General features: G+C 45.9%; 1 protein-coding gene across 1 annotated transcript; it reads left to right on the forward strand.

Moving 5' to 3' along the window:
• Positions 1-6,854: 6,854 nt before the first annotated feature.
• On the forward strand, positions 6,855-19,909 carry TAGLN3 (transgelin 3). Its single transcript, XM_061193068.1, has 4 exons — positions 6,855-7,188; positions 8,347-8,521; positions 17,968-18,070; positions 19,480-19,909. Exons 1-4 carry the CDS (start codon positions 7,009-7,011, stop codon positions 19,619-19,621), a joined length of 600 nt encoding a protein of 199 aa, XP_061049051.1. The 5' UTR covers positions 6,855-7,008; the 3' UTR covers positions 19,622-19,909.
• The last annotated feature ends 5,596 nt before the right edge of the window (positions 19,910-25,505 follow it).

A 25,505-nucleotide genomic window follows, 5' to 3' on the forward strand; every position in this document is an offset into this window, starting at 1 on the left:
CCCAGCATTCTGTTAGGGAACTGTTGATGAAAACCGCCAGCCTTGGCCAGACACAATGATAACCACTTGCCTGAGTTGTCTCACAACAGGAGGTCCCAATAAAGAACAAGGTGCTGCCACCGAAAACTAACCAGGAAAATTCGGGATGGGCCAAAAGGAGGAGGGAGGAGGTGATATGTCCTGCCTACCTCCCAGAAATGCTCACGCTGAAATCCATCTTGGCTGAGAGGTGCATGTGCCACCAGGAAGGACCCTGAGTCAGAATGATTGTCCAGAGGCAACCCAGAAACTAATCCCATCACAGTAAAACCTGTGACTTCGAGCCACGTGGCAGAGCAGTCCTCCTGGGTTCCCTTACCCTGCTGCTCTCCACCTGGGCGCCCCTTTCCAATAAAGTCCCTTGCTTTTTCAGCACGTGTGTCTCCTCGGACAATTCATTTCCGAGTGTTAGTCAAGAGCCCGCTCTCAGGCCCTGCAAGGGGTCCCCCTTCCTGCAACAATTCCAGAACTGGTCAAAGTGGCTCACTGTGCCTAAATTGTCTGTACAGACAATGTGGTTTGTGCTGGACTAATGCTTTCCTTCTATGAGTCTGGAATTTTGGTAGGTGCCAAGCAGAGACTACCCAAGTGGCCAGCTCCCAATAAACACTGGGCACTGAGTCTCTGACAAGCTTCCCTGGTGGACATTTCACATGTGCTGTCACAACGCCTTGCTGGGGGAATTAAGCTCAACTTACGTGACTCTACTAGGAGAGGATTCTTAGACGCTTACGCCTAGTTTCCCCAGACTTCACTTTGTGTGCCTTTTTCTTTTCCTGATTTTGCTTTGTATCTTTTCACTGTAATAAATCATAGCTGTGAGTCCTCCTAACACATTGTCAAACCTGGGGGTGGTCTTGGGGACCCCGACACAGATCCAAAGCAGATTAATATCCTATAGGGCAGTACAGTATAATCTAGGAGGTATCTTTTATACCAAACAAAAATAATTTACAAACCAAAAATATGAATCATCAGTGTGTCACAGTGCCTGGTGCTAGAGTGGGTTATTAGAGGATGGCAGGGTGCCTCTTCCAGGGCCTAAGCTGCCCAGACGCTACTAGGCATGAGGATTAGAAAGATGAGGAAAGGGCCCTGCCCTTTAGAGCTTTCTAGGGTTAAACATAATTATAATAAAATGTGATAAATATGATTGGAGATACATAGTATTTCTGTAGAGGCAATACATATTGTGGTTAAAGACAGACTCTAGAGCTTGGGTTTAAGTCCTGGCTCACCATTTACTAGCTCTGTGACTGAGCCATTTACTTAACCTCCCTGAGGTTTCCTCATCTGTAAAATGTCATAATATAAACCTACTTAAAGTGTAAGGGTTAAGCATAACACGTTTAGAACAATGACACATAGGAGTCACCACCATTTCACTTGTATTTTTATATGCACAAAACACAGTCCAGTGAGAAATTGGAGGGCACAATTCTTGGGGATTTAGGAAGGAAAATGGGGGCAAGGAAGTGAGTAGATCTTCTGAAACTGAACTGGATTGGAACTTCCTAACCTCAAGATCCCAAATTGGAATGTTAGCTGTATGGTATCCTTCAATGGCTAGGAAAAGGGAGGGGGAGGAACCTTCACTATCTAAAGACAGGAAAAGCTGTCTTAAAATTTAATCTAGCTTTGCAGAGGTTAGCATCATAAATACCAAATTAGTTTGAAGCAGTGAGATTTAGTGTATTCTAGTACATTAATTCCTTTAGTGTTCTTTTCTATTTTTCTCCCAAAGCTCTTTTTTTTTTCTTTTCTAAAACCACTCCATGCCTTGTATTCAGTGACATGGAAAATGCTTGAACAGCCAGCAGGCCCTCAGTGCCTATCCTCTGGAACCCCTGCACTGATTTAAAAGCAGCGACATGACCCCTCTAAACAATCTCAGTGCATGCAATGGAAGGGGATAAGGCCAATGCCAATGGAGAGGAAGGCTCATGAGACCACAGAATACATTTGCTTTTGCGGCATCTGTTGAGCTTACAGGTACTTCCTGACACAAATCTACACAGTAGGCTGTTCTCTGAGCAGCCAATAGAAAGGTCTGTGAGGAGGAGAGGAGGAAAAGAGCTTTGGGCAAGGCTGAATTTTATAAAGCACGGAGATACCGAGCAAGGAGAACATTACTTGCGACATAACCATTCCCAAGGCAGTGCCCAAAGGGGATATGTCGACTTTTCATTATATTTTAAACTGTTGAAAAAACAAACAACTAAGGAACTCATTTTCTGAAGGAAGGAAGAAGATCAGTGGAATTTATATATACCTTTTTTTTTTTTAAAGGAAAGAACCAGTAAGATTTTACAACTTGTTCTTTTAATATAAATTTATTTATTTATTTATTTTTGGCTGTTTTGGGTCTTCGTTGCTGCGCGTGGGCTTTCTCTAGTTGCGGCGAGCAGGGGCTACTCTTCGTTGCGGTGCACGGACTTCTCATTGCAATGGCTTCTCTTGTTGCAGAGCACGGGCTCTAGAGCGCAGGCTCAGTAGTTGTGGTGCACGGGCTTAGTTGCTCCGCAGCATGTGGGATCTTCCCGGACCAGGGCTCGAACCTGTGTGGCAGGCGGATTCCTAACCACTGCGCCACCAGGGAAGTCCCTAGATATACCTTTTTTTTTTTTTTTTAATTTATTCATTTTTGGCTGCGTTGGGTCTTTGTTGCTGTGCACGGACTGTCTCTAGCTGAGGCCAGCGGGGTCTGCTCTTCGTTGCGGTGCACGGGCTTCTCATTGCGGTGGCTTCTCTTGTTGCGGAGCATGGACTCTAGGTGCACAGGCTTCAGTAGTTGTGGCACGCAGGCTCAGTAGTTGTGGCTCGCGGGCTCTAGAGCGCAGGCTCAGTAGTTGTGGCACACGGGCTTAGTTGCCCCGTGGCATGTGGGATCTTCCCGGACCAGGGCTCGAACATGTGTCCCCTGCATTGGCAGGCGGATTCCTAACCACTGCACCACCAGGAAAGTCCAGATGTACCTTTTTAAGATACCCTTTCATTACAGACCTAAAGTCACTTTTTAGTTTAGAAACACAATCATGTAATATGCATAACTTGGTTTAATGAAAAAATATGATGCTTTGGTACATTTAGAGAACATACCTAGAAAAATGCAGGTAATTTTTTTAAATGAAATTTGTCTTTTGAAGAAACTGTCCTCTCTATTTTCTTGAGCTTTCAGATTTTTACTGACAGATAAACTTCTACTCGAAAAGAAGCTCAAATCTCAGCTTCTCACTGAAGCCTTTCCTGCCTCATCCTCATCTCTGTCCAAGAATTTTGACGGTGGGTCCTCTGTGCTCCCTCATGAACGGCACTCTGCTCAGGCCTTTTTGATAGAACTTACTACCTGGAAATTCTCAGTTTATATGCCAACCTCTCTCTCACGAAGGACCATTGAGATCAGGAGCTTTGTTCTGACACTCTTTAACCTCAGGTGTCCCTGACCATGCCACACCATCTCCTTACGCACTTTGTATTGTTAATATTCCCTTCTGTTCTGACCTTGGCACTCTTCTCATGCAACTTACTTATTCACCTTGAGCAACTTCACCCAGGTTCCTGGTTTTAACTGCTACCTGCATGCAGATGATTCAAGTACTTTCCTTCATTCCAGATTTTTCTCTTTAGCTCCAGTTGCATAAAACCGAATGACCGGGATGGACTGTGGTGGCCCTCCCAAATGCAGTAAGTCCAAATGCTATTATCTTTCCCCCTTAATGTACCTCCCCACTTATGGTCCCCTTACAATAATTAGTGCAACCATGACCCCTGTTATACAAATCAACCCCTTGAGTCATTCTGACCCTCTCCTTTTCCTTCACCTAAATCAGATCTGATGGTTCTTTTTCTCTATGAAAACACTCAAGCTCATTTGCATGATACATAAGCCCAGTGGCAAGGCCAGTAAATATTCAACAACTAGCTGGGTGCGGAGGGGAGCCCCGATTTGCAGCATTTGCCAACAACCAGCTATACTCTTGTCATAGCTGGTTTCAAGCTACCACTGGGACGTCACTGAATAAAAGGAAGCTGGGAAGACATGGCCAGTACCAGACTGTTACATAGTATATACCCCATATAGAGACAATAAACATAAATATCCACAAAAACATAGGTAATAGTAAAATGAAGCAAAATAAATTAGGAAGTGATCCATTTTGAGTATTTAACCTTTGCTTGTAATATAATGTATTTAAGTGTAAGTTTACATAATTTAAGTGGTTAAAGCGGCTGAGTTTAACAACTGGCTTTCAAAATTCCTGAAAATTTAACCATGGACATTTGCAAGCACGCTACTTTATAATCTGGAGACTGCCTGACATTCCAGCTTTATTTCTGTGTGTCTCTTCCCTTTAACCCTATGCTTTGTTGATGTTAGAACATGTTCACCTTCTTAAATAAGCTGCCTTTGCCAGCAACGTTCCCTATCCCTCCTGCCTCATCCCATTCACTAGGCAAACACCTACTCATCTTTTGAGACTTAAAGTCATCTCATTTATAAATATTTTTGCTAATTTCCTACCCTCTTCCTCCAGATATAAATGTACCTGAGTACCCTGTGCATATTTTTAGCATGACACCTGATTGGCATTTATGGTTTACAAGTTTAATGTTGCTGGTAGACCATGTTGCCATATCTCATTCATTTCTTTTTTAAATCTCAGATACATAGACCCTTTTTAAAAGTTGTTGAAAAAATTATAATATTTATAGGCACTCAGTAAACAGAGGGTTGAGCCAGTTTCCACTGTCACCACCCAGGGGATCAAGTGGTTTTTCTTTAATGACTTCCTGTGGATTTCTGGACACTTCTAACCTTCTAGGCTTTGCTTGGACTCTCCTCTTTGCCATTGTATCCTCTCCAGAACCATGATTTCAATCATTCATTTATAGTACCCCACATATTTTGTTACAATGGCAAAAAAAATCTTCGGGTACAAAAGATCTGCAAAACAGAGTCTGAAAAAAAATAAAAGGCAAATGTACATCTTTTAGAATTGTTTCTATTTTTTTTTTTTTTTTAACAAACCAACATCTTCCTTAGAGCAATTCCAGCCATAGAGGAAATAACATGCTTCCTGTTTGGGCTTCTGTTTTCTTAGTCCCGTGTTGGAACTGACCTTATTGCTGCCACCAAGATGCAACTGAGTGACTTCCAAAATTCTGCTGACAACTTCCCTGCTCTGAACTCTACCCCTGAGCTCCAAGTCTCTGGAGCCAGCTCTGCTGCCTTTAAAGCTTCTTCAACTGACGATTCCATGCAGCATCCAGACCTGCATCCATCAGCCCTTGTCATGCCTTTTTCTAAACCTACTGCTCTCCTCAAAGCTCTGATTCTCTCACAACCGGTTTTCACAGAGCTCTCTCTCCTATGCCTTCAACTACTGACCACTAAGTCTTTTCTCAAGCAAACCACCCACATATCTACTAAGTAATTAAATTTTCAAGAGTCCAGGCCCCAGCTGGCAGGAGATTTTTCTCAATACATGTATTGTTTGAGGTCATTTCCTGCATAGCTTCTAATCAATTTCCCACAGGGACAAAGATCGCTATCCCACGTACTAAAATTGTTTTATCTAATGTTCTGAGTCAATTGATCAATCTGTTCTAGAGGAAAAATTTATATTTTATTTCTCTCCAGCACAGAACTTGGCACAGTTAAGTGCTCAAAAAAAAAAATTCATTGAATGAACCAAAGAACAAAATTTATGGTGTTTTTTTCCCATGAAAAGACTTACCCAACACCAGCAAGGCTTAATCTTTACCCCCAAGTGGCTTACAGTATAGGAAGACAAACTACCAAGCCCTTCAGTATTTATAAAAATTTCAGGCCAACTTAGGTCTAATGATTTCTCCCGAGGTCTTGTTTGCTCACACCAAATACTCAGTTACCACTGACAGTGTGTCAGTGGTGCCTTTCTGGTCCTTAATTAAAATAAACAGATGAAATCTTTACACTCTATCAAGACCTTTCACTCCAAGCGTTCTTAGCACGTTGAGCTCCTTGTAATTTATAAAACGTACTCTCAGTGTCTTTCGATTAAAAATGGCATTAAAACGCTACATTCCTTGAATAAGTCAAACTGAGGCACAACAGTTTCCCACCAAGATGGAAGTTTCGGGATGAAATCTGGCTGACAGCTGAACAAGCTAATGGTTGCAGCTCACAGCCCCGCCCCTCCTGCCCCACCAGACAACTGTTCCCTCCAGGCAGGGGGAAAGTGGTTTGGCAACTCCTGACAGATGGACAGCTGACAGCATGGACCCTCCCACAGGCCTCGTTCCGTGTGCAGCTGTGCGCTGGCCTTGTGTACAACCGGCTGTTCCCCAGAGGAGGGGAAAGAATTGTGCTGCTGAGAAAGCCGCTCTCAGCGGGAGGGAGGCGGGCGGGCTAGACTGACACACGAGAGGGCTGGCTTTTTGGACGGCTCTTAGCAACGGCCCTGGTGTGACCCTCCTCAGCCATGAGAAAATAGAATCCGTGTACCATTCTTCCAGGCGCGATGCAGCATCCGCAGCTCTACGTCAAGGGGACCTTCCTCCCGGCCTGTTAATTACCTGCTCTTTCCCATCTCAGGGTTCCTGCCTTTGCCAAGTGCTCCTGGGAGGAGGGAAGAAACGACCACCACCCAGCCCCCTTGCTGCCTGGGGGCTTCAGGCTTGATTGTGAGTCATTGTGCATCGTTTCGTCTCATTGATAGACGGGACTGAGAGGGGGCTTCCAGCCCCCCCCCTGGACCGGCAGGGGCTTTATTCTAAGAGTCACTTGCGCTGCGCTTTTCCTTCCCGTTTGTAGGTGAAACCCCAGTGGCTTCATTGGCTCCTTGATTTAAACCACGCCCGGCTTTCTGCCGGCTTTGCTGCTGCTGGGCCAGGCGGCCCAGCCACATCCCAACCCCGTCTGCCGGGAGCCCGGGCTGCTGCTGCTATTGTGTGGATGCCCCGCGTGTCCTCTCTTCTCTTCCAGAGATGGCTAACAGGGGCCCGAGCTACGGCTTAAGCCGAGAGGTGCAGGAGAAGATCGAGCAGAAGTACGACGCGGACCTGGAGAACAAGCTGGTCGACTGGATCATCCTGCAGTGCGCCGAGGACATAGAGCACCCGCCCCCTGGCAGGGCCCATTTTCAGAAATGGCTAATGGACGGGACGGTAAGGGTCGGCAGCGATCTCGGATGCTGGGGCGGTGGGCTGGGAAACCCTCCAGGGTCTCCTCTTTTAACGAGAGGCTACCGGAGGAGCTGCGGCTTGCCAAGCTCCTTCTCGGGGGAGGGAGACGGGAATGCCTTTATCTCTTGGGATTGGGCTTCCTGCACAATTCCCTCGCTAGATTAGAGGACTCTCCACCCATCCCAGACATCACAGGTTCCTTCTGAGTTGTTGGCAAATTCGAAGTCCTTTTGCTTTTTCCAGTGAGAATAGAGATAAGTATTTCCTTGAGATCTCTCCAGCCTTCATGGTGCATCAGCTCCTCTGGCGGGGGGGCGGCGGCGGCATTCCTTCCCACAGGGGAATAGGTTGGTTACATAGTAAAACAAAGGAAGGGGTGGAGGGGGAAGACTCACCACCTTCCCATTCTTCCTGGAGCCATACGCCTTGGGGATGCTTAATGCCTGTTTGTCCAATGGATGGATTCTCTTGAAACTGAAGGGAATCCTTATTTGATAACTGCTTTTCTAAGGAGATGCTCCTGTGTGTTTGGGTGGTTGGAGACCACAGGCTCTGCTGATTCCAACAAGCCCGTCTTTTCCCGCAGGCTGTGATTTACTGTTACATAACTGCTATCCCACGATTCTATCCGGTTATGCCCAGCGCTTTGGTTATAGGGATCTGGGGGTACCCACCCAGTTCGGCTCCTTTACACATCAATAGCTTTTACTGGATGAGTTATTGAAGCCTGATTCTGATCTGCCTTTTGATAGAAGAAATAATATTAGAGTCTATCATTTAATTTCTCCGGGAGCCACTAACTCTTCCCTCCATTGAAAGTCTGAAATCGTGGCTTCATCACTGCACATCATTCCCTCTCTATAAACCTTCTTTCCCTCACCCAGCAAAAGGAAAGGAGGGAAGAGGACTCCCGGGCTCTCTGTGGTCAGGAGCAGCCCTGAGAATGGAGTCGCCCGGGTCTTTGGGGTTCGGTATGGGAGCCTGGCCACCCAGCTCAGAACCCATGCCTTCCTGGGGTGCAAGATTGGCCCATGCTCAAACCCGTGGGCTGTGCCCTGTGAGGCCCAGGATTCACTTTGCATTAGGGAGGGGTAAATACAAAGGGAAACGCTGATTCTACCTCCCCCTTTCCCTCTTCAGGTCTTGTGCAAGCTGATAAACAGTTTATACCCACCCGGACAAGAGCCCATTCCCAAGATCTCAGAGTCAAAGATGGCTTTTAAGCAGATGGAGCAAATCTCCCAGTTCCTAAAAGCTGCGGAGATCTATGGCGTCAGGACCACTGACATTTTTCAGACCGTGGACCTTTGGGAAGGTAAGGCCCTCGTGCCTTTGGGATCATTCTCCCCTCCCCCCACCCTTTTGCTTTTCTCTTTGTGAAACCTGCCCACAGTGTTCTTCCACGTATCTCCAGGCATGTGTGTGCGTGTGAGAGGATTATCAGCTGTTACCCGGGAGCACCGTTCGCCTCCCGCTTTGTGATGTTCTATTGAAAGTGTCCCTCCTCTAAGGAACACACACCCCAGGACACAGCAGGGACCCCAGCAAACTAACGGGTAAACAGAAGCCTCCGTGGAGAGGAAGCTAAAATGGTTACACGGATGCCTCTCCTTCCTCTTACCCCTCCCACAATGTACTTTTTCCCCAAAGTGATAGCTCCTGGAGGAGAGGGGGGCGGTGAGTACGCTTCTGACTCACCAGCAGCCAGGCTTATAGACAAAGCTGCCTGGTGCAATTTTGTCATTCAATCTGAGAAACAAATAGCACCCCACCCTTCTACTAAACGATTATCTGGGAGCTTTGTGACTATGACTTCCAGATGTGTATTTTCTTAGAGAGGGTGACAAATGATTTTTTTCTTTCATAGTCGTGAATTGATGTAAGAAATGTAACAAGGCATAAAAAGGAAATCAAGTTTCTGGACATAGTTAACAATCCACCATTATTAGGGCAAATGATGTGGATGGAGGTACCGCCAGAGAATTTGGGACCCATGGTCTTAGGGCTTAGTGTCCCCTGGAGCCCAAATGTGCACACCATCCATGCGACTGTACCACATCGGGCCTGCTGGGGGGACGGACCGGTCCAAGCAGGGCTGCCAGGTTGACTCTGCACTCTCATGCTCATTGTCACTAGCTGTCATCAGTGGCCCGACCAAGAGGGTGCCCAGGGCAGTGACCCAAGTGGCTCTGCTGACAGTGAGAATGGACTAACTCTCCTGTGATCAAGAGAATGATAGTTAAAAGGGTATTCAGATGATGGTTGAAACAGATTTCTAGCAGAGGACCATTCTACTAAACAACTTATAAAGAAGCCATTGCCTCCTTAATCCTCACCCCCTTCTCCGTGTCATACACAGAGCTGGCATTTCCTGTTTCCTTCACAGATGAGTAGTTAAAATCCTAAGACGCCAATCAGTTTATCAGTAATGTTTTGCCATTATTTAGAAACTCAGATATTCAGACCTTCAGGCCAGGCTATTGGACATCATGGACACTTGCCTCCAAATCCCCACAGAATGTCACAGTTGAGACTTGGTCCCTGCTTTTGAGATCAAAACTATGATGATTTTTCCTTGCTAATAAAAATTCCTGCTGCTTATTGATATTTTCCTCTACACTAGGCATGGTACTAGGGCCTTTCTGCATAACGCCAATCAATTCTCCTAATAATTCCAGGAGGTGGGTGTTATGAATTTCCCCATTTTATAGATGATGAAACTGGAGCTCGCCCATTATTGCTCATATAGGTCATATGACTGGCTAGTAATTAGCAGGGCCTTAACTAGTCTGCCATGCCATGCTTTGGCCAGGACGCTGTTTCCTTCACCTACACCATGAGTGTGCTGTTGAGTCATAACAGTGACTGATGAGATGAAGAGGAGGGGGAGGATGATTCAGGGCTGTGTGGGACGGAAGGTTAGAGCCCCGGTCCTTGGAGGTTTGTATGAATGGAAGGGGTCCCAGTGAGAACCCCCAAGTACAGGAAGTATATACGAGGAGGAAGAAACTGGGAGGGCTATGGGAGATGGGGATCCCGAGGGTGCTTTTCTGTGTTGAGGATGCCTTGCTTGCCTTTCCCCTTTTTCCAAAGACCACACGGGTGAACTTGACACCCGGGAGGCGCTGGTAGTGAAGGGGAGGAGGCTAGGGAGCAAAGGTCCCTGATAAGCAGAGTAGGTGGAAGTCTACACCACCTGCCCCAACCCTGTGTGTCAGATACCTCTTAGGGAAGAGGGAAGTTGGGAGGCATCAGTGTGACTGCAGGAGCCTGAGATGGGGTGGTGGACGGGTGGGCTCCAGGGCAGGGTGATGCTCTTAGAAAAAGGGAACAAGGCAGACACTGAGGGGTCTCGTTCCCAGGGCAAAGAAAGATGGGGCTTTAAAGGAAATAAGGAAGGAGACCACTCCCAGGGTGCCGTGGCTGAGATGCTATAGGCAGGACAGCTGGCAATAGAACAGATGCTTCGGAGGGTCCAAATGGCCTCTAGAGGCACCAGGGCCTGGCGGCCCCCTCCATGGAGAGGCAACTCAGGATTGAGCTTTGGGAGATTCATTCTATTTGCTGGAGGGGATACTTGACATCCCCCAAGTGCACTTTCTGCAGCTCAGGCTGAGCTGGTGACCATACAGTGAAGCAAGAGACAGGAAAGTGGGTTGCTTTGAGCAGAGAAACGGGGAGGGACGGCAGCCTTGGGCGAGCCCAGCACTGAGACCCACGGAACAGCAGCATGGAGCAGTGCGAGGCTGGGTCCTTCTGCCAGAGCTGCTTGTCACCCGTGAATTTAGGGATGAGTAAGCTGGAATCAAAGGGATGCCAGTGGGCGGGCTGGCATGTGTTGACGTGCCTGTGTGCGTGTGGGGTTGTCCATGTTTGTGCGCACAGCTCTTGGACTGGCCATCGCCTTAGCTGAGTCTCACATTCTTCCTACTCTTCTGCACCTGGGCTGTGGTTTTAATGCTGTCCTCAAATTTCAGATTACTCACGTTCACTCCTGATTCCGTGCACTGTGGTCATGGTGGCTGTGGCTCTGAGTGGCCAGCCCTCCTTGCCTGGGAACTTCTCCTCCTCCTCTGCAGGCATTTTATGCTCAGCAGCTCTCGGTCTCCCATCTCCCCTGCTTGGCATCTTCCTAAGTAGGGTTCTGCTTGCCCACGGCTGCCCATGACTCTGTGCTGCTCTTATGTCGCAGATGAATAACGCCACAGGAGCCAGGGCTTGCCAAATGCCTTCTCATTTAGCTTCAGTTGTTTAGACAGGCAGACGCCCCAGATGTACCCTCTCTCCTGAAACCCCTTTTAGATGCAAGGCGAAATGTTTGGAATGGACTCAGGGGCAACCAGAATAAAAGGTTCAAGGCTTTAAGAAGGAACCCAGGGCTGAATGGCCTAAAAAACAACCCCACCACAGAGATATAGACAAGGCTCCCGGAGTTCCCCTCAGAGGAAGCTGGGGTGACCAGTTTCCTTCAGTGATGGGGGAGAAGTGAGGGCAGCTTAGAGCCATGGAAGGGGACTGGAGAGGTCTTTCTCATGGATGAGAGAAGGTGGATACCAGGCAGGTTACTTTAGGATTCGCCCTGAGAACCTGGAAAGGGTGGGCGGGGCCGTCTCAGCTGTGACTTAGGAGAGCACAACGGAGGTTAGGTTTCAGCATCTCTTCGGTGGAGGGAGAGGGGGAAGGAGAGAAAGGGAGGAGACAGAAAAGGAGGTGTGTGTGTGCGTGTGTGTGTGTCTCACTCTCGTGAGACCGAGTGAGCGTGCTGGTCAGAAAGCCTACAAAGAAAGCTTACCCTGAGGGTAGGAGAGTGCAGGCTCCTAAGTCAGAAATTACACCACCCCATTCAAACCTCTGCTTCACCACCTATCAGTGAACTTTTCTAAGCTTCCGTTTTCTCAGCTGTAAAATGGGGATAATAGTGTCTATTTCACAGGGTTGATACGGGGCGTAAATGAGATAATGCATTAAAAGTGCTTAACACAGTGCTGGAAAGAACAGGCCATAATATATGGTAGCAATGTTCAAATTACTATTATCATTGGCCTATTTTTTTTTTTAAGACTAATAGAAAATAAGGGCGGCAGGAGCAAGGCTGGAAGGGCACATATTCTGTCTCAGAACGGATGAAGGGCCTCACACAGCAGCTGGTAGGGTTGTCTGGATGACCTTTGACCTCTCTGTCATCTGCGGTGCCTTCACCTCATTGACCATTCTCCAAAACGAGGGGCCACCTTTATGGGTCTCCTTATTGACTTTTTTCCACCTCGTGGTCATTACCCTTTATGTTTTTCCCCACGATATAGTATTGCTTTGCCAATTCCAGACCCAGGGATCGTGGTACTGTGGAAAGAGCATGAGTTTTGGAAGCTAGCTACATACTAGCTACATGACCCTGGTTAAGCTGCTTAGCTTCGCAGAGCCTCTGTTCCCTTCCCTGTAAACAGCACCTCCCTTGCAGGGTTCTTGCAAGGATTAAATGCATAAAATGCCTAGCACAATGCCCGGCTAAGAGACACCTAATAAATGTTGGCTTTTTTCTCCTCTGCTGTTAGTCCATCAGCAACTAGCCTTTTTGGTTCCCATGCATAACCAGGCAATGAGCATTAGACACCTAGAATTCTAGAATGTCAGAGCAGGCAAGACTCAAAGATCAATCAACTCTGATTGCTCTTCTCCATAATCCTGCTGACGAGGATCCGGGACACATGGCCTTGTCCTGCCTCCCTGTTCCCCTCCTTGATGACTGGGTGTTGGGGAGGCTGGTTTATACTGGGGGGCAGAGTGCCTGGAAGGTCCAAATATGTCCTCTGGGAGGTGTCACTGTATGTGTCATTCCTCATTAGCAAGAACAGAAGAGACATTTCACCCAATGTGAGAGCTGTTTTGGGATATTGTACGGTACCTGTAGTGACTCAAGGTGGTATAGAAATGCCTGCCGCCTGAAGCCTCCTTTTCTCTCAGTGCAGCCTTCACCGCATTTCCTGCAAGCACTGCTCACACCACACTTGAGTTTGGCGGGCTCTTCCTGCAGCGGTGGTCCTCCAACTGCAGTGTGCATCGGAATCTCCTGGTAGGCTTGTTAAAACACAGATTGCTGGACCCCAGCCCCAGAGTTTCAGAGGTATTAAGTCTGGGGTAGGGCCTAGGAATTTGCATTTCTTACCAATTCACAGGTGATACTGCTTCTGCTGGCCTGGGAACCCCACTATGAGAACCACTTCCTTACAGATTTTCTCCAGGGAGGCAAGCAACAAAAATTCATAAAGCCCAGAGAGCAGCCCAACCTACCCTCTGACATTTCTCCCTTATCCGAAGCAATAATTTTTCTACTCTGAGTGGAGAATTGGGGGTATGCCTAAGTTATCACTCAGGGAAATAAGAAGTGGTTTCTTCATCCACGTACCGCTTTCTCTGTAAGTCCCAGAAAGTTGAAAAAAAACCAAAACAGTATTCTAAGAGTTACAAGGGTTGAGTCAAGACTAATGTAAAATAGAAGAAACTCCAAAGCAAAGAGTTTTGAATGTAAGACTGATTTTCAGTATTGAAAGTAGAGTGTCCAACCTGACTTTACCCACCCAGATGTGACTTCTCTGGCCTTGTTTCTTTCTCTTTACCCTTCTGTTTATTTTTTCTTCCCAAAGACATGTGTAAGATAGCATGAAAGTAATAAAAAAAAATTAAGGGAACAAAATCCTTGTTCAAGTATCTTTATGGTAAAAGTCTTCAAACTTCATGGGCACTAAGAATTCCTAGGTCGGGGCAAGGGGTACTTATAATGCAGAACCCTTGGTCCCTCTCCCCAGAGATGACCATTTAGTAGCTGGAGTGTAAGACCACACTTGGGGAGACATTGCTTTGTGATAATGCAATAAACAGGGAATACAGTACTGTCAAGTCAAAGTGTCAGTTGCTATCTGAGGTTCTGACAAGGAAAGCTACTGTGCCACCATCTCTTTTTACAACTTCGAGTCTAATATTAGCTTCCCCCCATGATAGAGAGCTAGAAGAGTCCAGGAACCTGATTGAAATCCTGAGCTGTTAGTGTAAATTTGACCCCTCTCTTTCGTGTATCACTTCCTCCTATGGCCAGCCGTCTCATTTGTAGATCACCACCCAGACTCAGTCTCATTCCTGCGTTCCCAGCATCTAGAAAATTCCCAACACCTAGTTGGTACTTCTTTAGAACTGTTCTCCTTCTCCTTGGAAAACTAGCTTGAGCAGAAGTTTTCAAGCTGTCTTGCCAAAGTTTCTTGGGGTAGCTTTCAGGGAACAAAGAGATTCCAGGCTGCTGGAGCTCTGAGCAGGCTCCCAACTTGTATCAGAGCCCTTTAACTATTGGTGTGACTTCTGACTTTGTGGACGATATCTCTGAAGCAAGGAATTACTGCTTAACAACTTTTATTTCGTGCCTACCACATGCCAGACATTGGGATGCTTTTAAAAATTAAAAGCTGAAGTACTGGGGCAGTGCTTGCTAATGCATCTGGCTGCATCAGAATCATCACAGGATATTGTCCCAGAATCTGAATTTTCAAGATCCTCAGGTAATTCTGAGGCTCAGTCCAGTTGGGAGTCACCAGGTGAAACCCATGTATCTCAAAGTTGTCTGATGGCATGAATCACATGGGGAGATTATTAAAAATACAAACTCCCAGGCCCCACCCCAGGACTGACAAATCAGTCTGTCCAGGGATGACCTCAAATTTCATATTTTTAAAAAGGCCTCCCAACCCCATCCCATAAGTAGTCCCAGAAGCTTGGGAAACCATGTTCTGCAGCAGGCTGGGTCCTAGGCAGATGACACACATTGTTGTGACACAAGAAGCTCAGCTTTTGTTGCTTTATAACTGACTCACTTCACAGATCTTCCCTCATCTCACTGCTCCTTCAGACGTTTCAATTTTTGACCCTCAGCTACAGGATTCAGTCTCCACAAACCGCCCCCTTCTACCCAACAGCACTTGATCTGGGCTTCTGAACTGGCAAGAGAAATGAGGCTGGAAAGAGACCCTCTTCCCATTTGGTTAGCCCAAAACACTGGAATTCTTTCCAAGGAATGTCTATTAGAAAATGAACTAGACATGAACTGGTTACAGAAGGCAGATTTCTGTTTGTTATGTTACTTAGAATCTTGACAATAATTATTTTAACTTGATCTGCAAACTGATAGGGGACTCTGGGCCCCAGCTGCTTTCTTTTGCTTTCATCTTATTTGGGTTGAGACCTTGAGAAATTATTCCAGACAATACATAGACTTACGGTCATTTGAAGTTTGTGCCTCAGATTTTGTGGGGCCCAAGAGCTATGCCCCATTGGTATCCCTCCAGTGTCTCCCTCTGGCCTGGCACTGAAGCAGCCACTGCCACCCTTCAGGTCATTCCTGATCACTGAGCACCGTGCCTCCCGACCAGCCTGTGTTGGGCACCCATGGGAGATGGCGGTGTGGCCTCCTGGACTGATTACAGGCTCTGAGTTCAGACAGACCTGAGCTAGATCTGGGCCCTGATTCACTTGTTGGGTGGCTCTGGGAAATTAATTAACCTCCCTGAGTTAATTTTCCCATCCACACATTGGGAGGAATCATATCAAGTCCACAGGGGCAAGGTCACTTATAATAAAGTGTCTAGCCTATCATTTATAACAAATCTCTTGTCTCTGGCCCTTTCTTTAAAAAAAAAGCTTTTCCAGTTTGTTGCTGTCTAATGCCTCCTTCCCCAGCTTCTTCTGCCCCAATGGTGCAATTGCTTCCTTTTGCACTCTCCCGGGATGAGGGTGGGGTGAGATTTATAGGTCAGGGGGCCTGGATATCTTACCCTTGCCCCCAAATTAATTCCCTGTGTCCTTTCTGGGTTCATGCAGTATATGCATTAGCCATATGTGGTGGGGACCGGGTCTTTGGTTTAACAGAGTTTGCTTCCCACCCCGGGGCTCCAGGGTAGTATCTGTGGCTGGTTGCCGGGTGCCAGGCTCCACATTTCCCCAGATCCTGGACATGCCAGATGTGCGCTGTTTCCAACCACCGGAAACAGATTTCCGGTGTGGTTTACATACAGAGTAGAGATGAGTGATGTACCTGAACCTTCCTAAGCCTCCGTGTGCTTCATAGTTTCTCGAGGTTCTCTTTAATGACTCACTACTTGAAAGCAAAACTTCTTCCTATCTCTTCCCACGGTGATCCTTCAGAATATCATCATGCCAGTTCTGTCAAAAAAAAAAAATGTATCCTGTAATACAGTGACACTTACAGAAATGCTTTTCATCTGCGGAAGAGAAGGATCATTCTCATAACCTCCTCTGCATTTCCTCTCTCTGCCTTCTCAGTATCCCTTGTGCCCTCCTCCTTCCATCTGCTGCCCAGGTCCTCCTTTCTCCACCACCCCAGCTGTTCCTTGCTTCGGGGGGGATCTCTCCACTGAGAACCTCTCATCCTTGTATCCATCAATCCATCCCACAGGGCCTCAGGATCCAGGAAATCGTCCTGTGGTTAATGTGGGACAGGGGATGGGGAGAGAGGCAAGGAAAGAAGGATCTGCTGTCTCTCTCTCCTCTTTGAATAAATGGACATCCTGACCTGGACTTCCTCTGTGGGCCCTAATTGTTTATTTTGTTAGAGTTATGCGCCATTCTCACTTTCTGTCTGCCTTTCCCCTGTAATTCTGTATTCCCCGGTGACCGGGCTGCAGCAGCCCAGCCGGAGATTACAGATGGTTCACTCGGTCTCAAGAGGACCTTCAATGTTTGCCCTTGACTTTCACAGCCCCTGCCAGGCTGAATGCAGCCACCCTCCCCCCGCCTAGCCCTTTAGCTTTTGCACTGCACACTCGTGCGTGGACCTTCGATCTGGTTCTAAATTGAGGGGCTAACCACACAGTAGCATCTTTCCCTTTCCTTGTCCAGGACACGTCGGTCCGCCGGAACGGGGGAGGGGAGAAAGGATGGGAAGAGCAGGCTGCCTTGTAGCCCAGTGGGTGAAGGGTCCCTGGGCTCCTCGGGTGACAGTGTCCCCCTCCACTGTGTGAGGGAGCACACCACACATCTCTCTCTGTCTCTCTCTCTCACACACACACACAAGCCATTGATTTATTGTCTCCATTTAGCTCCTCTCAAGCAGCACAAAATGAAGAGCTTCTCATTGTGTCATGTTGGAGTGCTCTGTGTTGATTTGCTTTTCTTCGTCTGCCAGGCCTCCAGCCCAAAGAGCCAAGTGAAAACTCAATTTGATGCACATGGGTGATTTTAGACCCTTTTAACCCAGATAAAGTAAAAGAAAGAAGCCACCTGGGCTTTGGTGCAGTTAACCCACCAGTAAATTTCTTTCCGCTTTCCTTTTTTCTTTCCAGTCCTTACGAAAATCCTCTTGTGCAGACCTCACGCCAGCTTACCCACAGCACCTCCCCTTACCACCGCCCGTAGAACCTACCGAGGCCAGGGCCTCTGCTTAGGGCAGGGATCTACCGCTGTTTGAGTTGCTCATTGTTTGAAATGTGTTATTCATGTAGCAACTGTGAATGGATTAGAAACTCGCTATCTCTGGCATGTACCATATAGAGAATAATTAGCCAGGAGATTTTTTGCTCCTTTCTGAGAAGTTTGGCCATGGTTGTCTTCAGGCCACTTTGAGGAGTATCTTGTATCCCTCTCCCTTGAATGTGCTCGCCTACAGCCTCCTATGAGAACTTTCTTCCCAGAGGTCCAGCCCCATCCTTCCCTCTTCCTTGGCCCTGACACATGCTTGGCTTTAATCTCTCCTTTGGCTTCCAGGGAAGGACATGGCGGCCGTGCAGAGGACCCTGATGGCTCTAGGCAGCGTTGCAGTCACCAAGGATGATGGCTGCTACCGGGGAGAGCCATCCTGGTTTCACAGGTAAAAGTCCCTTCCCAGCCACACACCCTCTCCCTCCCCAGGCAGAGGATGATTTTAATAAGAGCTAGCATCTGAAGCCTTGTAGCTCCCCAGAGGCTGTTTTGACACAAAGTCCAGCCTAGCAACAAGCACTCCCAGCCCCATAACCGAATCCCCCGGAGCAAGGAAAGACCGATGCTGCCTGTTCAGGCCAATATACCACCCAGGGCAGAAGTCGCTGGGCCTTTCCTACTAGATACCTGGATCCTCCAGCTCTGCCCAGGTTATGTCTCTCTTGAGACTGAGCAGGGATGAATGACTTTTCTCACAGGTGGCTTGACATTTGAACTTGGTTTCACTAGGAGCCAAGTAGCCCTGAATCTACTTATTTATTTAATTATTTTCCTCACGTAAGGAAGGGAAAACATCTTTTATTTGCCAGGAGAGTCCTGAGAGTCCTGTCATCCCAGCATATCCATTAATAGCGCTGTCTGTCACTCTCAGAGGAGGCCTGAAGTGGATAATAAGTTATAAGTCATGTCAGTAAAGGGCCTTTCCCTAAAGAGATTATTTGCTTTGTTGTTTGTTTTTTTTTGGGGGGGAGGGGTAGCAAGGACGCTTAAACTCCACCCCTAGCTCAGTGAGAGATGAAAGGAGCATGTTGTAGCAGATAATTGTCTCTTCATTCCCCTAATCCCCTCCTCTTCTTGACAGTTATGAAAAGGTACCAGCTTGTGACATTTTAAGTGAACCTGGTCTGAAAAGCTCCTAGATATTGGCCAATTGAAACCCTGGTTTTAGCCCCCATTTTGTTAGTGATCTACCATGGTCTACGTGGCCCATAAAACCAACATTATTTACTATCTGGCTCTTCACCAATGTTTGCAAACCTCTGGTCTAGAGTAGGAAATTTCCCCTCCTAACACCTACATCCGTCAGCTTTAAAGTGGGACATTAATCCTTGGCCCCATGCAGGGAAGGTGGAGTAGGACTAATGACATGATTTGTAAGAAGAGCTGATTTTAATTTTCACAAGGGCTTGAGGTAACTGTGAGAAGGGGGGGCAGGAAAGCTGTCTGAGAGTAAAGTATCCAGAGAGGCAGCACTGGTTCTTTGCTGTGGAAATTCTGGAAAATCACCTGAGCTTCTAAGATGTCGAGAGGTCGTGTTTCATGGCAGGGCCCGTTTGTGATAGGACCATAGCCCAGGGTAGGGCCATATTTCATAGGATCATAGCCCAGCCCAGGCTAGGGCCATAGCCCAGGGTAGGATCACTGCCCAGGGTAGGGCCATAGTTCCTGGCAGGACTATAGTTCAGTATAAGGCCTGCCCTTCTATTTGGTGACCCCCAGAAGAGCCTGTGTAACTGCATATCTTGGAAAAGTTTTGAAAACAGAATGACATTGTTTCATCTCACTCCCTCTGCCCAGGAAAGCCCAGCAGAATCGGAGAGGATTTTCAGAGGAGCAGCTTCGCCAGGGACAGAACGTAATAGGCCTGCAGATGGGCAGCAACAAGGGAGCCTCCCAGGCAGGCATGACCGGATATGGGATGCCCAGGCAAATCATGTAAGACGCTGCATCCCGCGACCCAGTAGAGAGGACGAACGTGCCACACCATGGTCTCTGTGATAAAGAAATAGTTAGTCACCTTCTGACCTTCTCTTCTCAAAGCCTCCTGTCCCTGGTTTTTGCAAGTGCTGCATTTCTGCCGCGAATCCACGTTGCCTACGGCTGCCACCTTCTGTTCATTTAGAACTATGCAAAGACTCCGCTTCCTTCCTCTTCCTGAGCTCCTTCTCTGCCCTAAAAGCCTTCATTTACCTGATTATTTATTTATTTATTTATTTGCCAAAAATTTCCCTCCTCAACTTATAGAACGCACCTAATAAACAAATTAGTCTTGTGTCTTCAAGTGTAAAGTTCCTTCCTTGTCTTAGGGACTTTGCAGGCAGGGCTGGTCTCCATTTCATTCAAGAGGCCAGCTAGATTTGGCAGTAGAAATATAAGTTAACTTTGAGGAAGCCCTTGCAAGGTTGTATTGCTTATCTTGACAATTGCAGTAGAAGTTTAGGAACAGTTTTGCCCACTCTGACAGCCTAAACCCATGAGTTCAAGGACAAGGTCTTTGGCTCCCACATATTTTTTGAGTACCTACCTTGTGCTTATTATGCCAGACTCTGGGGGGGGGGTGGGGACACAGGAATGAGCAAGCTGAAGCCCCAACTCTTCAAGAGCTCTGCTGTAGATGCTCAGGAACTATCTGATGGAGGGGTGGTTTTATCAGCTGGATGGGTGATGATTAGTTGAAGGAAAGAGCAGTTTTCCCTTCACTATCAATAATCTTTATCCCCACAGGCCAGATTCTGGGTCTGATGCAGACATTTATACAGTTTCTTCATTAGCCAGAAGTGAAAGCAATGTAGATTGCTCTCTTACAGTTGTTTACAGGGTCTAACCCCCTAAAACTCTTGGACATTGCCTAAGACTGAGATCTAGCTAAGATGAGAAAGGTTTTAAACATTTTCTCATCCACAGAAAACTTAAGAAGGCAAGTACGCCTGGGGACCACCAACTCATCTTACTCTTTCCTGCCAGTAGAAACAAGAAAAAAAAAAAAGTGATGCATTTTGGGACGTCCCTGGTGGTGCAGTGGCTAAGAATCCGCCTGCCAGTGCAGGGGACACGGCTTTGAGCCCTGGCTCCGGAAGATTCCACATGCCGCGGAGCAGCTAAGCCCGTGCGCCACAACTACTGAGCCTGCGCTCTAGAGCCCGCGAGCCACAACTACTGAAGCACGCGTGCCTAGAGCCTGTGCTCCACAACAAGAGAAGCCACCGCAATGAGAAGCCCGTGCACCGCAACGAAGAGTAGCCCCCGCTCGCTGCAACTAGAGAAAGCCTGCGCGCAGCAATGAATACCCAACTCAGCCAAAAGTAAATAAAATTTTTTTTTAAAAAGTGATGCATTTAGTAAGAAAAAAATAAAGTCTTTCACTCATATAATGAATTGTTAATTAACAAGAAAAAAATAAAATAAATGAAAATATAGACACTGCCACACTCTAGATGTAGAATGATGATTTTTCAGACTGCATTCTTTGCAGTTCTAGGCTTCCATAGAGAGTTCTGTGGGATTCCCATGGGACTGGGGGGTGGTGGGGAGGAGGCTGAATTCTGGTTCCCACTCCTGCTTCAATGAGAGCGTTGCTCATTTTATCTATTGTATATATTAGGATCCAGCATAAGATTTTTAAAGACTTTTAATATTAAAAAAAAACAACAGGAATTCATCCTCTAGGATCCCTAGTGACCAATTCAATCACTGGTGAATTGTCCATTCCTGAAAAGATGTTATATTAACATGCAGCTGAATTCCTTTCTCAAACTTTACCTTGGATTTGCCATAAAAGCAAGAGAGAGAGGTTGATGGATCCCCCCAAAATGAAATAAAACTGGGAGGAAATTCCTGGTGAGAGATGGAAGGTGGTTAGTTTCCTGTTTGGGATTGGGAGGTGGAGGGCATGGGAAATAACCTCCACCAGCGGTGTGTGGGACTAGGTGTGAGAGAGTGCTTTCAGGCTATGCCTGTTCTATTCCCCGCATGCCCTGGCTCCACCACTGCTGTGCCAGAGACACTAAGAGGCGGAAAAGCAGCCGAATCTGGAGTGGTGCAGAGCCCAGCTGAAGGGAGGAGCAGGTAACACAGCAGGTTGCCAACACCCAGGCGTTTTCTTCTCCCAACATGATCCCACTGGCCCTGCAGGCTCCCACCCCTTCAGTCCCATCAGATGCTTACAGCCTGGAGATGAGGGTGTTGAAAAATGTGAGGCCCTAGGACGGAGGTTTACCCGGAGGGCTTGGGATTGAGATAGGAAGTAACAGAGAATGAGAGAGTCCAGTTTGTCATTCCAAAAACAATCTGCCTTAATATATTTCCAGCTCCAGATATATATTTCCAACAGAATCGATCCAAGCTAGGGCCTGAGATGTTCTCCCTCTTCCCCATTTTGCATTTGCAGTCAAGGTAGCAGACAATCTCAGGGAAATGTGAGCTTACGAGCAGCAACTGGAAGACCCCTGAGGAGTGTAAGTACCGTCATCTAAAGACACACTGGAGCACTCTTACCAGATGAAGTGGAATTTGTGGACCAGAGAGAAGAATCATTTACAATTAGTCTAATAATATACTAAAAATGATAAGGGAAAATATTGGAAACTTGAAGCTATTGCTTCCATTATGAAGAAAAAGCTAACTGGAGATATGAAACATAAAAAAATAAAATAGGGACTTCCCTGGCGGTACAGCGGTTAAGAATCTGCCTGCCAGTGCAGGGGACACGGGTTCGAGCCCTGGTCCAAGAAGATCCCACATGCCGTGGAGCAACTAAGCCTGTGCGCCACAACTACTGAGCCTGCGCTCTAGAGCCCACAAGCCACAGCAAGAGAAGCCACCGCAATGAGAAGCCCGCTTGCTGCTACTAGAGAAAGCCCGTGCACATGAACAAAGACCCAATGCAGCCAAAAAAACAAAATAAAATAAAATAAAAAAGTCTCTTAAAAAATAAAACTAAAATAAAAGGGAATTCCCTGGCAGTCCAGTGGTTAGGACTCCGTGATTCCACTGCAAGGGGCAAGAGTTCGATCCCTGGTCAGGGAACTAAGATACCACAAGCTGTGAGGTGCAGCCAATAAATAAATAAATAAAATAAAATAAAATACAGATTGATAGTAGAATGGATAAAAAGAACAAGTTAATAAATTAGAATATTAAAACAAGACACTCTGTAAAAAGATAGGTACAACAGATGGGAATACAAAAGAAACGTTAAGTGATATGGGTCAAAAATCATATAGCTGAAATCTCAGAAGCAAAAGAAAAAAATCAAGGTAGGGGAGAAAAAATTTGAAGAAATAATTTTGAAGATTTCTCAGAATTAGAAAAAAAAAGACCTAAGAACTCAGTTTTAAAAGACTTACAATGTGCCAAAAAATAAATGATACGAGCCCTCAGTGGGATACATTATAGTGAAATATATGACCACTGAAAATAAATAGGAAACTCTCAAAGATTTTAAAGAATAAAAGCTCATTACATATAAGAAAAAAGAATCAGATAGACATTGGACTTCTCAATATTAACCCCGGATGCATAAAGTAATATTTTCAAGATGCTGAAGGGAAAAAAATACAACAGCATCGAACACCTAATTTTCTATATAGCTAACTAATTTTTTAAGCCCCAAAGTGACACAGAAATATTAACAAAGACCATATTTGAAAACACAATTGGATTGAATATTCCACTAAGAAAAATATATTACTAGGAAAACGCCATTTGGTGTGGGAAATAAGGATAAGTTAGAAAATCTCATTCTTGTTTAAATAAAAAAGAACTAAAAAATAGAGAGAGAAAAATTATATCTATAACAATCCAAAACTAGACTTCTAGACAATACCAGTAGGGCGTGTGTGGAGAAGTGCAGAAAAAGGGATGGGTGAGACTGTGCTAAGGACAATGTTCTGTGTGGAGGAAATACAGAGATATTGATAAGTTTAAGAAATTGTTAGGGAAAGACAACATATTGAGTCCAACTCACCTCATGAGGCTAATTTAACATTGATTCCAAAGCCCAAGAAGGATAAGAAAAGAAAATTAGACTGATTTCACTTGGGACCATAGATGTGAAAAATTCTAAATAAAATAATGTCTAACCAACTCCAACAATGTATTTCAAAACTGTATTAGAATGGGCCATTTTTGAGCCATTTTCTTTATTGAGAGAATTCTTTTTTTTTTTTTAGCTGGATGGGCTCTATGGGGACCCACTCTCTTGTAGAGCTAGCCCTGAGTAAAACTTGAACTCATATTCCATTCCTTGTTTTTTTCTCTTCTAAAGTCTTAGAGAAATCACCTATGCCAAGCCCTGCATTTTATTTAGAATAATACTGGAGACTAAAGGTTAAATGACTTCTCCAACATCATTTAGCAAATTAAGTTTTGGAGGAGGATTTAAATCTAGTTTCCTAGGGTCCCAGAGCAGCACTCATTTCTTTCTATTACGTGGCCTTTCTGCTAAATCTCTCTCACTAATTCTTCCTAAGGTCCTAATGTCTCATTCTATTATTTCATTTATTTATTTATTCAAAAACTGCCCTGGTAATCAGCAAAAGCCATCTATGTGCTGAATGTAGGAAAATGACTAGAAAACCATCCCTGTAATCAGTCAGTCAACAAGAGTTTATTGAGTTCCTAATATATTTAAGGAATTGTATTATGAACCAGGAGATACAACGAAATATGGACGTGGCTCTTAATTGAATGAATTTGCAGTCTAGCTGAGCAAACAATATACCCGATAGCTCCTTGTATCATTAGTTGTTTGTTTAAGTTTAAGGGCCAAATCACAGCAGTGTTCACTCGGACCCTCTGAAGGAAGAGTTCTCTGACCTGGATGGTCAGGGAATGTTTGCTAGAGGACACTGGACACGGGAACTTCTGCTTTGTGCCATTATGAGAATGTATTGGCCTCTTTACCACTTGTCCCAACCTGCCTGGACCCAAAAGAGTTAAAACAATGAGGAAGGGGCTTGGATTTCAAGACGGATCCTTCCTGGGTGGACTTGAGCAAGGGTGATTTGAGAAATCCCTGTGGTATCCATGCCTTGGAGTCTTATTCAGTCTTAGACCTCTAGGAGGCAGGGTTAGAGGTTGAGATCTTTTTAAATTATTATTTATGTATGTATTTGTTTACTTGTTTGTTTATTTGTTTATTTTGGCTGCTCTGGTCTTAGTTGTGGCACTTGGGATCTTTAGTTGCGGCATGCGGGATCTTTTTAGTTGAGGCATGCTGACTTCTTAGTTGCTTCACGCAGACTTCTTAGTTGCAGCATGCATGTGGGATCTAGTTCCCCAACCAGGGATCAAACCCGGGCCCCCTGCATTGGGAGCAGAGTCTTACCCACTGGACCACCAGGGAAGTCCCGAGATCTTAAAGAAATGCATAAAAGTTTGTTTTCAAGTTACTTTTTATTTTAAATTGGAGTATAGTTGATTAACAATGTTGTGTTAGTTTCAGGTGTACAGCAAAGTGATTCAGTTATACGTACACATGTGTCTATTCTTTTTCAATTTCTTCTCCCATTTAGGTTATTACAGAGTAATGAGCAGAGTTACCTGCGCTATACAGTAGGTCCTTGTTGGTTATCTATTTTAAATATAGCAGTGTGTACATGTCAAGTTACTTTTTAAAAGGCCAAATTTGGTCACTGTAGTTAGAGCTCACCTTGACGTGGAATGTGCAAAACTTTGCATGGTGATGGTTGCAGGTCCCCGACAGGACCAAGACACCCAGCTCTCCGCTTCACACATCTGTTGCCTCAACCCACGAACCAGAATCAAGTTTCCTCATAATCACAGAAACAAAAAGATTTGCTAAAAGCTAGTGACATCTGTAG

Source organism: Eubalaena glacialis, chromosome 6 (genome assembly GCF_028564815.1).
Source record: "Eubalaena glacialis isolate mEubGla1 chromosome 6, mEubGla1.1.hap2.+ XY, whole genome shotgun sequence".
Taxonomy (NCBI): Eukaryota; Metazoa; Chordata; class Mammalia; order Artiodactyla; family Balaenidae; genus Eubalaena; species Eubalaena glacialis.

What these genes read in the sequence shown, in the direction of transcription:
- TAGLN3 (XM_061193068.1), top strand. Translation starts at nt 7,009, where the DNA reads ATGGCTAACAGGGGCCCGAGCTACGGCTTAAGCCGAGAGGTGCAGGAG. An exon ending in GACCGTGGACCTTTGGGAAG is followed by an intron (nt 8,522 to 17,967) that starts GTAAGGCCCTCG and finishes TTTGGCTTCCAG; the next exon opens with GGAAGGACATGGCGGCCGTG. An exon ending in GAGCCATCCTGGTTTCACAG is followed by an intron (nt 18,071 to 19,479) that starts GTAAAAGTCCCT and finishes CCCTCTGCCCAG; the next exon opens with GAAAGCCCAGCAGAATCGGA.